General features: G+C 34.2%; 1 protein-coding gene across 3 annotated transcripts; it reads right to left on the bottom strand.

The window, feature by feature from the left end:
* Window positions 1-3572: 3572 nt before the first annotated feature.
* Window positions 3573-9446, bottom strand: LOC141613019 (uncharacterized). Of its 3 annotated transcripts, none has more exons than XM_074431764.1 (12): window positions 9342-9446; window positions 8249-8377; window positions 7469-7663; window positions 6835-6882; window positions 6630-6758; window positions 6404-6528; window positions 6053-6163; window positions 5699-5807; window positions 5373-5491; window positions 4576-4729; window positions 3989-4133; window positions 3573-3893 (listed from the first exon to the last, which is right to left on the bottom strand). In XM_074431764.1, the coding sequence occupies exons 1-12, from the start codon at window positions 9411-9413 to the stop codon at window positions 3829-3831; spliced, it is 1401 nt and encodes a 466-aa protein (XP_074287865.1). In that variant the 5' UTR covers window positions 9414-9446; the 3' UTR covers window positions 3573-3828. The 3 variants fall into 3 exon arrangements, 2 of the variants coding, with proteins under 2 accessions (XP_074287865.1, XP_074287861.1); XM_074431760.1 differs by having other exon boundaries at window positions 8884-9358; XR_012529214.1 differs by lacking the exon at window positions 4576-4729 and having other exon boundaries at window positions 8884-9358.
* Between the last annotated feature and the right edge of the window lie 4994 nt (window positions 9447-14440).

Here is a 14440-nt window from a genome sequence, read left to right as displayed (position 1 = left end):
GTTCTTATAAAAGATTACAATGATGATATACTAGGCATAATAAGAGCCCATCAAATTAAAAATAAACTTCAATTAATTATCATAAAAAAAATTATACATAATGTTTCGGATTTTCTTGGTTGTAGATAAAAAAATTATACATAAACTCCATTCAGAATGCTTACATGAGCCGTTACCTTATCGTTAATTACCGGTGGAGATCTGCGTAGATTGAAATGGTAGGTCCGGGGGCCTTCTTGTGATGATGCTTCTTTAGGACTTGTTTTGCATAATGCTTCTTGTGATGTCTAGCCTTTACGTGACTATGCTTTTTATGTATTAGTTTCCCATGATGATGATGATGAGGTGGCGGTGCGTAATGGTTATGGATCGTCTTGCCATGATAATGATGTATGTGAGTGCTGTGTTGTCGAGGATGGTGTTTATGAGTTATACTTGGTTTACGATAGTGATGGTGAACTTGTGGAAAGTGGTGGTGTCTATGGAATGGCCTCTCGTGATGGCGAAGCAGTGCATGGGGATGGGGCCGGCTGTGACGTCTTTCTCTATGATGAGGAATTATTGGCTTGATATGTGCGTGATGTCGATGGAGATGATGATGCCGGGGATGATGACCTATAGATTGCTTAGGATGAGGATGTAGGAAAGGCTTTTTCCAATGAGGGATTGAAGGTGCATGACCGTGATGAACTCGTCTTTCATGATGACGGTGACTATGTTGTTGGTGGTGTCGCGGTGGTAGAATGATCTTGGGTGGTCGGAGGTGTTCATGGTGAGGGTGGTGGTGTTTTGGTGGTATAAAGAAGATACGTGGTACGTGATGTTTATGTGGTGGAGCCAACTTGTGTGGCAACGACTTATGTGGACGTTGTGGCCTGAACGTATGTGGTACGCCACGTGGACGTTGTGGCCTGAACTTATGTGGCAGCTTAAGCGGATGATGACACGCACTACACGGTGGCAGTATAATTCTCGGTGGTAAGTGATATGACGGTAAATGGTGGTGCGGCATATAATGAGGATGTAAGAAAAGCTCATGTGGTTGTTGTGTCTCAATGATAAGGTGATGATATGTTGGTTCTTGTACATGCACCGATACATGTTCTGAGGACGATGTCGCTGCATGTTCTGCCACCGATGCATGCGCCGATGGCTGCGGTGGAGACAATGGCTGAGGTGACGGGAGTGGAGGTTTCGAAGGTGAGGATACCAATGGTGACGAGCCAGGCGTCTCGTTCCCCGTAGTGGTGGGTGTGAAGCTGAGAACGACAAAGATCGCCACGAAAACCGAAACGAGAAAGCGGGTCATTGATAAGAGTATGTAGAATCTCAATAGGTGAAGTTTGAAGTTAGAAGTGTTGTGGACAAGACTTTAATGAAGAAGATGCAAAATAATACGGCCATTTTATTGGGGAGCAATCTTGTCAAGTTATACGCCAAATAAGGTGGAATTTTTATCAATAAAGTTTTGTTGTATCTACTGTATTGTCGTCAGTAAGACAAGGCTTTCCTTGTATTATGCCACACAATCTTGCAAACATGGGAAATGCCTACCAAATTTTATGCAAACATGCTCCAAATTAAATTCCCCTTGTGTTAATGTTTCTTTATGATACTCTTTCAAACTATAAAATCTGGCACAATTTCTCACTTGTGTCACAAGTGAGTGACGGATATCGTTTCCTCTCACAAAAATGCCCATTGAGAGGTGAGTGGGAAGCACATGGGGGTCCCACCTTGTCACCTCTCCCTTTTTATGAGAAGTCACAAGCTTGTGACGGGACTAGCCCGTCACAAGCAAGACTAGCTGAAAATCTGGTTATAGATATAATAACTAGTATTGGTGCCCGGCTTCGCCCGGGCTACCTCTACCTACCATTAAATTTTTATTTTCATTAAATAAAATTACTTAAAGTTGCATAACCCATAAATTTATCATTAATATATTTTTCTATGACATATCCTAAAATTACGATTAAATAAATTTTGAGACAAATTCACTACTCCCGCTATTAATATTTTACTCTTATTAATTAAACAATAGTAATAACATTTCATTACTTGCCCGTAATCATTGTTACTTTCACTACTCCCACCGTAGTTATTGTTATTCAGAACTACTACCGCGTTAATATTGATAATTTCACTACTCCCGCCGTAATTATCGTTACTTTCACTATTGCCGCATTAATATTGATTATTTCACTACTCCCGTTGTAGTTTCTACCACTTTCACTAATCTCACGATAATATTGTTACTTTTAATATTCAAATGAGTGATTACTATCATATAACTATATCCAATGTTATTACAATTCTTTTACTACTTAGGCATGCAATTTTAAGAGGATTATATATTTATAAATATATTACATATATATGCATTAAATCAAATCGAAAAAATTATGCAATATTATAGTATTATGGAATCTAACTTGAATTATTTATAACCTACTTATATTATATTTTTGTATGTTAAATAATTAACATATCTATACATCTAATAAACCATAAAGTTTAATAAAATTGCATAGATTTTAAATTTAATATATAATTTTATGATGATAATATTTAATACCATAAGTGTGCATGTTTATACTAATTAATTATTTTATTTTAAGGAAATTGACCATCTTCTAGTCTTCTATAAATATTTAGGAAAATTATCAAATATCTTATTTCTTTTAGTCTCCTTGAAATTAACCATCTCAATTAATTATTTTATTTTAAGGAAATTGACCATCTTAATTAATTATTTTATTTTAAGGAAATTGACCATGTTTTAATCTCTTACAAATGTTTAGGAAAATTACCAAGCTTGTATAAAATTTAATTTTAAGCAAAACTATATAATATTTGCATTGAGATCCCTTAATCGGGTCCATCACACGGTGCTAGTGATTTAAAACTATATAATATAATTAATTTGTATAACTTTCTTTAATTAAATTGAAGTCCCTTGGTTTCTGGATTTAATATATAGTATTGATATTAGGATCACAAATCTGGTTAGCCGAATCAGGCCGCTTTTCAGTATACTCTTACATTCTGTGGGTTGAGCTTTGTTAGATTTTGAGTATGTACGAAAGAGAAATTGACAATAAAACTGCACCGAATCGGCTCCGCTTTTCTAATAGAATAATTCGACCCTTAACAATGCCTTGGTATAATCAAACTTTCTACTAAGATAAGACAGTGCCCTCTGATTTGGCACAAAAATCAGAGACGTAATATAGAAAATATTTTGTATAGAATGTTAACCGTTCTTTTGATGCAGTAGAAGGTTCTTTTGATGCAGTAGAAGATTATTATTTTCTGTAACTTTTCTTCTCATCCTTTATCTATTTATATAGAAAGGGTTTGGGTGTCAAGGAAACAGGGGGATGCATTTGTGAAGGGCTGTAACTCTTCACAAATTAGGATTAAAAGTATTTAAATTACCCCGTCATAGTAATTCGAACAAAAACTATTCCGCAATCCCGTAAATAATTATACAAGCGTACACTCCGTACTTCCCGAACTCGTATTATATTATTTAGAAATTACCCATCAGTGAAGCGACCTTAATTAACCCCAAATGAACCGGTAATTACTCTTAAATCACCAACAAGCTTAATAGCTCATCAATGAAGAATGTTACAGTAAAAGAGAAACCAGATGACCTTTGAAGAGGACAAATGAATAAATAAGACCGAACAAGATCGACAACAATGGAAAGTCCTCTACAGTTGGCCTTCTAACAAGATCAGTAGCCATGCAACCGGGGATCATGGACAAAGGGAAAAAAAACAAAAAAAATCCAATGTCTTGTCTGACAGGTGGTGTCTGTTACCGCTTGCGAAATGTCCTTCTGAAGAAGCACCGTCTCTCAAGTTCTCCTTTCATGTCCTTATCTGTACAAAATACCAGTTTTTTTTAAGGATTGAGGATCACGGTTTCAGTTTTAGTAGAGATACACCAACTTTAAGTGAGATCTCAGAAATATTACCAAGAGGTCTACCAGCATGACGTAAGACTTCCTCTGCAATTGGGCGCCATTGCTCAGCACAAGAATAGTTGACGCCCATCCCTACGCTTAATCCTCTTAAAAGGTGCACTGTTCTAAGGACAGAAAACAGTTCTTCAGGAAATGCCTGCAGAAACCAGCAAGAGAGAGTATAATTAGTATAGATGAACCCTAAGATCTTTTGATTACACTATCAATACCATGACAAACTGAAGAATACAACAGATAAAGAACAATACAACAATATTATCACACTGATCAAAGGTTTCCGCATGTGGCACAGTAAGGGGAGGCCGAATATACAGAGTCCTATCCTCGGTTGAAAGTGCATACAGATTAAATCTGTATGAACCACGATGAAAATTGCATATGTTGAGTGTTACTTCATACGGAATACATAACAATTTAGAGTCACCTTTGTTCCATTTGAAGGAATATGCGAAGTATTTTGATATGTTAAAAAAAAAAAAAAAAAAAAAAAAAGATTAAGTTGAAGGTAGTACAATCATTCAAGTATAAAGCTGGATCATGAGTTTTATTGATGATCATTGCAACGTCAAAATTAGTACCTCTACAGAAACTTTTTTAATAGACGACTCTTCTGAAAAAGGCTGCAACATTGTCACTCCAGGCGGTAATTTCGAATCAAACATAGTCTGCGCTAACTTCAACATCTCCTCCTGTTCATCCTTGCACTTAACCAAGGTGCCAATACCAAGTTCTCTATACACGAGGACAAGTCCGACAGTCAAAGAAATTGGTAAAAATGGTAGAAGTTAAGACTTACACTCAACATTAACATGCGGCATAACGTTGACTAAGATGGATGAATATCTTCTCAGCCAAAGTAGGCTCATCCAAACTTGTTACTTTATTTTCACTAACTCGCAATTGAAACTTCACCGCTACCAACAACAACAATACACTTAATCCCAATATTATTTTGGGATTGGATGACACAAATCAATAATTGAAACCGTTGTTGACTTACAATTGAAAATTCAGCAACAACAATAGACTTAATCCCAATATTATTTGGGATTGGATGACATGAATCAATATTTGAAACTGTTGTTGACTTACAATTGAAAGCCTAAACCCTAAACCCTAAACCCTAAACCCCCGAAAAACTACTAAAAAATATGAGATTCAGATTTGAGGATGATGTGATCATGGATACTGCGCAAAGGTACCCTGGCAAAGGTACCCTCTGTTTATGGACTGATTTAGAGAACCCGTATGTTATGTACGTAATTTTTTTAAGATAAATATAGGGCCATCACTTGTTATGTCACATTTATCTATGAGAAATGGCGAAACACAATATATGAAAAATGAAACTTGCTACTACCACATTTGTACCAACCTAAAGCTCTCGATTGCTCTTACAGGATCATCATCAGCCATAGCAACCACTAGATTTGCATATCCAAGCCTCAAGTTCTCTGGAAGGTCTTTCACTTGCCCATAGTCGAGCAACGCAACCTATATAAAACGAAAATCCTTACTATATTACCTCGTCAAATTTTAAAACAACAAGATAACAATGTATCAAGTCTCATCAACTGCTTTGTACACAACTTATATTACCTCTGCCATTTACACTAACATTCAAAAGATATTTTGCAAGAAAAAAAAAGATCAAAATTTGATGTTGGCTTATGGGTCATAGGATATTTACCATGAACTCACCTCAGAACCTTTACATATCAGTATATTTCCTGGATGAGGATCTGCATGGAAGAAGCCGCTTTTCAAAATCATCTGACCATATGCTAATGTCAAGCTCCTTAGGATATTCCTGCATCACAAACGTTTTCACAAACCCAATCTAGTTTTAGAGATCAACGGCTAATGTTTATGTTATGAAACGTACGCACAATATCTTTTTCAACAACGACAGAACAACATAAACTCCAAGGGTAGATAAAGATGAAGAAAAAACAGGTTTACTACTTCCATCTGTCAACAAGCAACAAGGACCCATAATCAGAAAGAAAACAGTCCAAAGAGACTGCAGACTTCTAGATAAAGAAGTGAGCTTACTGCTTTGCTACAGCCGCAATCTTACCGCGAGGGTTGAAACCTCTCTTTTCCATTTCATCACCGAGTTTTAAGATTGGGATCCCGTCAATAAATTCCATCACCAAAGCCCTCCTACAATACAAAAATGTGATGGTGAATGGACTTCTAAATCCACAGTATAAACCTCAAAAACATCAGTATAACTGATAATACAGCTTATGCTCATAGACTTTAAACTGGAGTTGTAAGATAATTACTAAATATGAGTAGAAAACAACGGCATTGTTCAATTGAATATCATCACTTGGTTGTTGATAAAAGAAATTAAGATTTAAATTGGAGAGAAAATAAATGTCACTATGAACAGCATACCTACTGACCAAGTTCTTCATAACCCGTGGCACATGGACAGGACTTTTCTTGTTATTCTCATACAGAAAACGCCGGATCCTATCCATCGCTGTAGCCTCTCTTTGAAAATCAAATTCAAAAGCAATCTAATGAAGAGGATAATAACTTCGTTTATTATCCATCTCCTTTGTTATAAATACCTTCCTGAACAAAATTAGAAAACTTCATAAAATGCCTACACATTTACCTGTTTCTCCATCTCCTTTGTTATAGAGTAGAGATCAAATTTGATATCGGTCTTTTGCATGTATAAAGCAAAAGCTTGCAGATTACGTATATCAGTCATCATCAACTCCTGAACTCCTGGGTGTTGCACCTAGAAGATTTGTAAGGGTCAAAAAAATAGAAATAACAACGTTAAAGATTCTAAAGAGATGACTAAAGTTCTCTACCTTAACAACAATGTCACCTTTGCTGCCTTTCAATCTTGCTCGATGAACCTATATTAGCAGAGGCAGACAAGAACTACATGGGATCAATAACGGAGCACAGTAGAAGAATACAAAGATAACACCACGTTAGCTGAAAGTCGAAACTTAGATGTTACAATGTAACACTATGTACATCTATATGTAGATGATTATGAACCATCTTAATTATCTTTTACAGTGTGTTGAAATGCAATGGAACAGTGGATACATCGGGGTCCAAGTTATCAGCATTAATGATAGTTAAATCTTACAACGAGCATAACATTACCCCAATGCCTCAATGGCTTCTGCCTATTGCGATGAAAGGGAGTGTCGGACGTACGTAGTCAGTCAGTTTTCTTTATCCAATGGCATTACAAGGCTGAAGAATAGTGAAGTATTTGGTCTCACTGATGGTTAAATCTAAAATGTAGCAAGTTTCATATTCAGAAATTGATCTTAATTACCCGTTGGGTTGATGCTTGACAAAATATTAAACAGCACTTCCAACATAGAACTGACGGTATATACAAAAATTTCAGCTCATAAATGGACAAGTATGACTTACAAGCATCTATATATAAAAGGTCTTCTTTCAGATAAGAAGTATATGTACCTGTGCAATGGAAGCAGAACCTAGAGGAATTGTATCGAAACTGTCAAACACTTCATCTACACTTCGACCTAACTCTTTCTCCAACACTAGCTGAACAACATCATAAGGAGTAGCAGGAGCTTGATCACAAAGAGTCACAAGTCGTCGAACCCATGCAGCAGGTGCCAAATCGGGTTTTCCAATAATTTGAGCAACCTGACCAAACGTCACGTTACCAAAAACACTCATAAACAGATTTTACTAATTCACATATCGGAAATACATAGGTCAAGAAAGGGTACACACTCCAGCTGTCCAGCAACCACAAACCATAAGTATTTTTCCTTATTCTTTCATCAGCATCCATTAATTATCATTCAACTCAGCAACTAAATAAAACAGGGATGACAAGGTTGAACTAACCATATTGCAAGATTCAAATGAGACCCGACAAATCACAAATACTCATTCACACATGCTTAAAATCAAAATACAATTACAAAGGAAAAACAGCTCAACATCAAATATTGAATTACAGTCAACTGTCCACAACAACACTACCTCAGTGCTCAAGGGCCCTCGAAATTGCGGGGTGGGTGGGGATTGGATGTACGCAACCTTACCCAAGTGTTGGCAACACAAGACGCTGTTTCCGGACAAGTACTGAATTACATTTAGGGAACTAAATAGATGGCATTTGATTTAGCTAATCCCAACTAGTAAATTGCATCTAAAACCGATACTTTAACAAAGTACACGAGCAAATTAGGCCAATAATGAGAAAGAAATCAATGAAACTACCTTCAGGAAGAAACCACCAAGTTCAGAACACATATTATAAATCTTATCAGCTGCAAGCTCATGCTGTCTTTCCCACATTTCCTCTTGCTTCTTTGCATCTTTCACCAAACTCACTCTTACTTGAAACACCTATCAATTCTCATCCAAACACCCAAATTCAAAACACCAAAAAAAACACAATAAAAAAATAAAACATTGCAATGCATTAAACATTCAAACCCCATTTCAGGTGATAGTAATGGCGGAACCAGGATTTGAAGTCAGGAGACGCGGACTAGTAATACCATAAGGTAAAATAGAAAAATAAAAAATAAAAAAATCCAACATTTTAACCAGAATGTCAAAATTTTCACTATCTAGCCGGGCGAGTGCCCCTGCTACTCTGCTAGCCCCCTAGTTCCGCCACTGGCTGATCAAACTCGAAAAAGCACATAACTTTAATAATCAAACATTAAACCCAACAAAATTCATAGAAAACCCAGAAAAGAAACCACTGCAATGCATTAAACCCCATTTCAGTTAATAGCATCAGAAACACAATCACGCAAACAAATAATCAAACTTATAAAAGCACAAAACTTTAGTAATAAAACATTAAACCCAATATAATTCAGATAAAACCCAGAAAAATAAACCTTATATCCTGTATAAATTTCAGCAGTTCGAGCCCAAAACTGAAAGGAACGCTGCAATGGCCTGAGATGAACTGAGATCTTCTCTCTAAAATCATCAAATTGTTGAGGAGGAAGAAAAGACATCTCCTTTAACCTTGTAATTAATAATTATAACTAATAATATAATTAATAACCACTAATTAATAAAAATCACAGTATATATGATTTGGGGAAAAGGGTATAGTGATCTTAGTGGATTAATTGGTGGGTAATTTGTGTAATCTCAGATAAATGGGAGTAATGTTGAGAAATTGAATTTTCATAGTTTGATTTCTTAGGTTTTATGACATGTTTTTATGATGAGAAATACTGTATGTAGTTGGAATTAGGAAAATGTCAAAATTGTGCCAGAGTTTTGTCTGCATGAATTGAGTAATTAGTAAGGATAGTAAGCTCAGAAACTGTGGTTCACACATCACCTGCAAATTGAGTGGAGAGTGGAGACGTACTGCGTTACTTGAGGAGCACTTGTCGAAAACACCGAGAATCATAATTAATGGTTTTCCACTAAGTTATTGAGATTTGAGATAAATTCCTTTTTTAAATTTCCTCATGTGCCTTTTGTTTTTTTTTTTTTTTTGGTTAAGAATGTGCCTTTTGTAAAACAAATTCTCATTTAGGACCGTAAGATGGCTCCACTATCACACATAAGGATAAAAACAGAATGCATTGAGATTGTTAAAACCTTTTGCTTTTGCAATTATTTTATCATTGATAATTTTCGTTTGTTTCGTGTTTTTATAATAGAGTGCTCTATTAAAGTTGGTTGGTATGCGTTATAAATGACAATTATTCTCATCTCTTAAACAAATAGTAAGGTTCAATTCCTGACTGTTGCGAACAAAGCTAAACTAAACTAAACGTTGTATGGACATTGCCCTGACTTAGGAAAAACTCTTGGTGAACACAACAAAAAAATGAGGGTAGTCGAGTACTCTTTTTATTGTACCTAATTTAGATCCCCGCAATGCATGTACGATTGTACGACATATATAACATTTTTAATTTTTTAGTATTTACATAATTTAAATGGATATCTCATAAAAGTTCATAATTTACCTAATTTATGATTGGTCCTCACTATGCTCTATAATTTTATACTATAAATAAAATATATTAGTAAATATCAATAACGGGATTAGTAAATTTGTCTCATAATTTATTTTATCAAAATTTTAAGATATGTCATGGAAAAATATATATTAAACATAATTTATGAGTTATGCAACTTTAAAATAATTTTATTTACTTAAAGATAAATTTTTCGGAAAATTCACGTGGTACCCCCAAACTTCGCAACTTTTCACATGGTGCCCAATATTTCAACTTTGTGTACATAATAATACCCTCTATATTTGATTTTCATGCACAACATATCATTTTTATCGCTATAAAAAATTTGAATTGAGCATAAATACTAGATCAGAATTAGGAATCGGCCAAATTTTGTCCTAAAATGATGCTCTCGTCACAATCTGCGATTTGAGAAAAAAAAATGTCGACCGACGTTTTCTAGGAGTATTTTTTACGAAAATCTCAATTTAACCATAACTTCGATCCTAAATTTCCGAATGACCTTTTTTGTTATCAATTAAAGGTCGCTAAAAGATAATCAATTTGAAAAAAAAAAATAAAAAAAATTGGACAATTCTTATTTTCGGTCTGTGATTTATGCTCAATTGAAGATTTTAAGAACGATAAGAAAAGGTACAACGCGCTTGAAAATCAAACTTCAAGAACATCATGTGCACAAACTTAAAAAGTTGGATACCACGTGCAAAATGGTAAAGTTTAAGAGTAACTCATGAATAATCCGTAAATTTTAATGCTAAATAAAACTAGCTGACACCAATACTACTCCCTCTCATCCAGACCAAAGGTTACATTGACTTTTTGGCATTATTCATGGTCGTAGAGAATCTTTGATATTATTCTTAATCTATAAGAGAAAATATAGTCATGTGATATCTTGTTTGGTTTATCGTCATGAATGCTATAAGAATATCAAATTTTTATACTCCCTCCAATTCTATGTATTCTTCCCCTTGTTTATGGGCACGAGAATTAAGGAGGGTAATAAAATAAGAGTAAAAAGTTGGGTGGGGTTTGGTGTTTGGAGAGAGGGATGAATAATTATGAGTTAAATAAGAAATGGTGGGGCCAAAACTTTAAGAAAAGTAATAAAATATGAGTAAAAGTGTTGGGTGGGGTTTGGTTATAGGAGAGAGAAATTAATAAAATAAGAGTAAAAGTTTTCAAAATAAGAAAGGGGAAGAAAACCTGAATAATCCGTTTTAGGAAATAGGGAAGAATATATAGAATAGGAGGGAGTAATTTTTAATAATGTATAACTAAAGATATTCACGTTGCAAAACACGTCTCGACAAGTGTGATAAAGTCCATGTAACCTTTGGTCTGGATGGGAGGGAGTAGTTCTTATATAAAGTTACATTCCTACCCCTGTTCCAACTTCTAAACTCACACTATAAAAAGAAATATATTCACCCTTGGCTCTAAAATCTATAACAAAACAAGTTTCAACATAAGATCCTGGAGCAATAAGCAATACAAAAAAATGAAGTTATTAGTAATTTTCTCAATAGCTATACTTTTGATGGCCACCATGACTCTAGCCGATACCGCCACCAACACGACTAATTAATGCGACGATAGCAATGTTGCGTTAAGCTCCATTAAAGACCAAGGTGGTCATACAGTCGTTATCAAAGGAGACGGTGAAGACAAAGAGAGCGAAATAGAGGAGGAGAAAAAGGAAGAAGAAACGGAGATTATGTTGTCGAAAAAGGACGGACGGAAGGATAAATTTAAGTGGAATAAAAGAGGAAAGCGTAAACATCGTCACCATAATTCAGCTACTGCTAAATCACCCATCACTGTTTCAGTTTTCTCTGCTATATTGTTCTTTGTTAGTGTGATCATCTTTTTATCACTTAATTAGTAACTAATCATCCCACTAATTATTATTAATAATTATTATTAATTAATAAACCTAGCAGATGATCGTTTATTTACTTATCCCACAATAGGTTAGTATGGGCGACATTAAAATTTGTAGTCCGTATGTTTTATTTTAATGAGATGGAACGCTACTTTTTGAAAATTTGTTAGAATTCAATACAAAATCACTTCTCGAAACAAAAGGAAGAGTGGAAATGTAATGCAAAGTCAAGGTAAATTTACGGCTTTTAAAATCGAATTCCGGATTTCTTTTATAAAAACTTAAAATTTAAATCGAAAGAAAAGATTAAAACGCTTTTGGAAACCAAAATAGAATTAAGGATCCGGAATGCATTAAAAGTAAACCAAGTAAAATATATACTCCCTCCATTCAACTCCACTTTACATGTATTCCTTTTTCGTCCATTCAAATCCACTTTACATATTTCCTTTTTGGGTCAAGAAAATGACCATTCTATCCTTATTCACACTCCACATTCACAAAAAATGTCATTCATACCCCACACTAATCCACCATAACACCCCACATTTATAATTTTTTAATATTTTTAACCTCACCATTCTCTTTCCCTATGTACTTTTTATAGTTTTTTAATCCGCTCCTTAATACTTGTGTAAAAAGCAAACATGCGAAGTGGAGTTGAACGGAGGGAGTAAAAAAGACAAACCTATATTAGCATAGGCACAAAAGATATACATGGAAATATGGGATCAATAAGAGAACAAAGCAGAACAATAAAGCGATGACACCGAGTTAGCTAAAATGTACTGTAAAGTGTAAATCTAAGTTTCCATTCACAGAACATCATATAATTTAACCAGTGTGTTGAAATGCAATGGAATTCACTGGGCTGCAAGTTTCTTAGCATATTTTGATGAGTAAATCTTAAGACAACTATATCATTACCTCAATGCCTCAACGATACCCCCGGTAGAGGGATAAGAGGGCGTAAGGGTGTCTCGATTATGATATTGGGAAAATAATACTACGGGACTAGTGATTTCTCCTCATTTAAGTTCTGCAATATTTGTCATAATATTTCATATCTATTTATCTTGCTTACATTTAATATGATAAAGATCTCGCATGTTAACATTTACATTTTTACATACGCAAATAACAAGTATAATATCTTATTTATCACATATTTTTTTGGAAAAGCTATTATGCCCGGTGTATAAAAATCAAATCTTTTATACACAACGAACAATATGGTGACACATGACAATAATGGGGTATGAAATAGAATCTTTTATATAACAATTATTTTAGTAAATTTGAGAGTCAAATATTTGAAAATTTAATTTTGAGATTTGAATATCTTCTATCATAAATTAAAAAAAAAAATTCAAGTTGTTATTAATGTTCTATACCATAATTTTTTCAGATTCGGTAATACCTTATTTTCTAAGGAAAATGAGATATAGAGATAATATTCATTTTCTAATTCCCCGTTTTTGTTTTTTCTTTAACAACATTATTTCTAAATAAAAAGTTTCTTTTAATTCAATTAAAAGTAACCGTATAAGTTTTTGACAATATATTATAGTGTAGTAAATTTTGTAAGATATAGAGATAATATTCATTTCCAAAAATATTTAATTATGATAAATATTAGATTCACCCAAACCTAATAAATGTTTCTAAAATTATCCCCTCCAATCTTTCCCTCTACCATAATAATAATAATAACTAGTAATATTTTAGATCCTTAACTTATTTATTACTTCAAATCGTTTCTTACAACTTCTAAATGCATTATAAAAGAAACAATTTAACCCTTCTTCTTACAAATCTATGAAACATAACCTAAGGTGAAACATCACAAAAACATGAAGTTGTTAGTTGTTTTCTTAATAGCCATGATTTTCATGGCTACATCCATTTTAGCCAATACTGTCAACAAAAACACTAGTCAAGGCAAACCCAACGACGTCGTCATGAGACATCGTAAAGACGTCCAAGATTACGATATTCATGTCGTACGCAGAGACGACGACGAAGCCAAAGCGAACGAAAGAGAGAAAGAGAAGGAGAAAGAGCAAGAAGAGCGGGAGAAGGAGAAGGAGAAAGAGCAAGAAGAACGGGAGAAGGAAAAGGAGAAGGAGCAAGAAGAACGAGAGAAAGAAAAGGAAAAAAAGAAACGAAAACATGGAGGTTGTAGTGATGATGATGGTAGTAGTAGTAAATCTTCTGCTACTGCTACTACACCATTCATCACAATCTCACTTTCCTCTACTATGTTGTTCTTTGTTAGTATGATCGTCCTTTAATTACTCAATTAGTAGCTAATTAAACACCGAAATTATTACACTAATTTAATTAGTAGTACTAGATTAATGTATTTCATTATTATTTTTATTAATCCGAGTTCATCGGTTGATTATGATAAGATTCAATACTCATAGCCTACTGTTGGTGAAAAAAATGGTCTTGTACTTCCTATTCAATATTATGAATATGCTACTCACAAATTTGCGATATCAAAATAAGTTGAGAGAAATGATTTAAGTTCCAAAGATCGAAAAATAGCATTAG

Source organism: Silene latifolia, chromosome 1, assembly GCF_048544455.1.
Source record: "Silene latifolia isolate original U9 population chromosome 1, ASM4854445v1, whole genome shotgun sequence".
NCBI classification, from domain to species: domain Eukaryota; kingdom Viridiplantae; phylum Streptophyta; class Magnoliopsida; order Caryophyllales; family Caryophyllaceae; genus Silene; species Silene latifolia.
This window is presented reverse-complemented; position numbering and strand designations above follow the sequence as displayed.

Excerpts from the sequence above, each read along its gene's own strand:
- LOC141613019 (XM_074431760.1), bottom strand. The coding sequence starts at position 9,006 with ATGTCTTTTCTTCCTCCTCAACAATTTGATGATTTTAGAGAGAAGATC. Across the intron at positions 6,883-7,468 it reads GTTCTGCTTCCATTGCACAG|GTTCATCGAGCAAGATTGAA; the intron begins GTACATATACTT and ends CTGCTAATATAG. Across the intron at positions 4,134-4,575 it reads TTAAAAAAGTTTCTGTAGAG|GCATTTCCTGAAGAACTGTT; the intron begins GTACTAATTTTG and ends TGGTTTCTGCAG.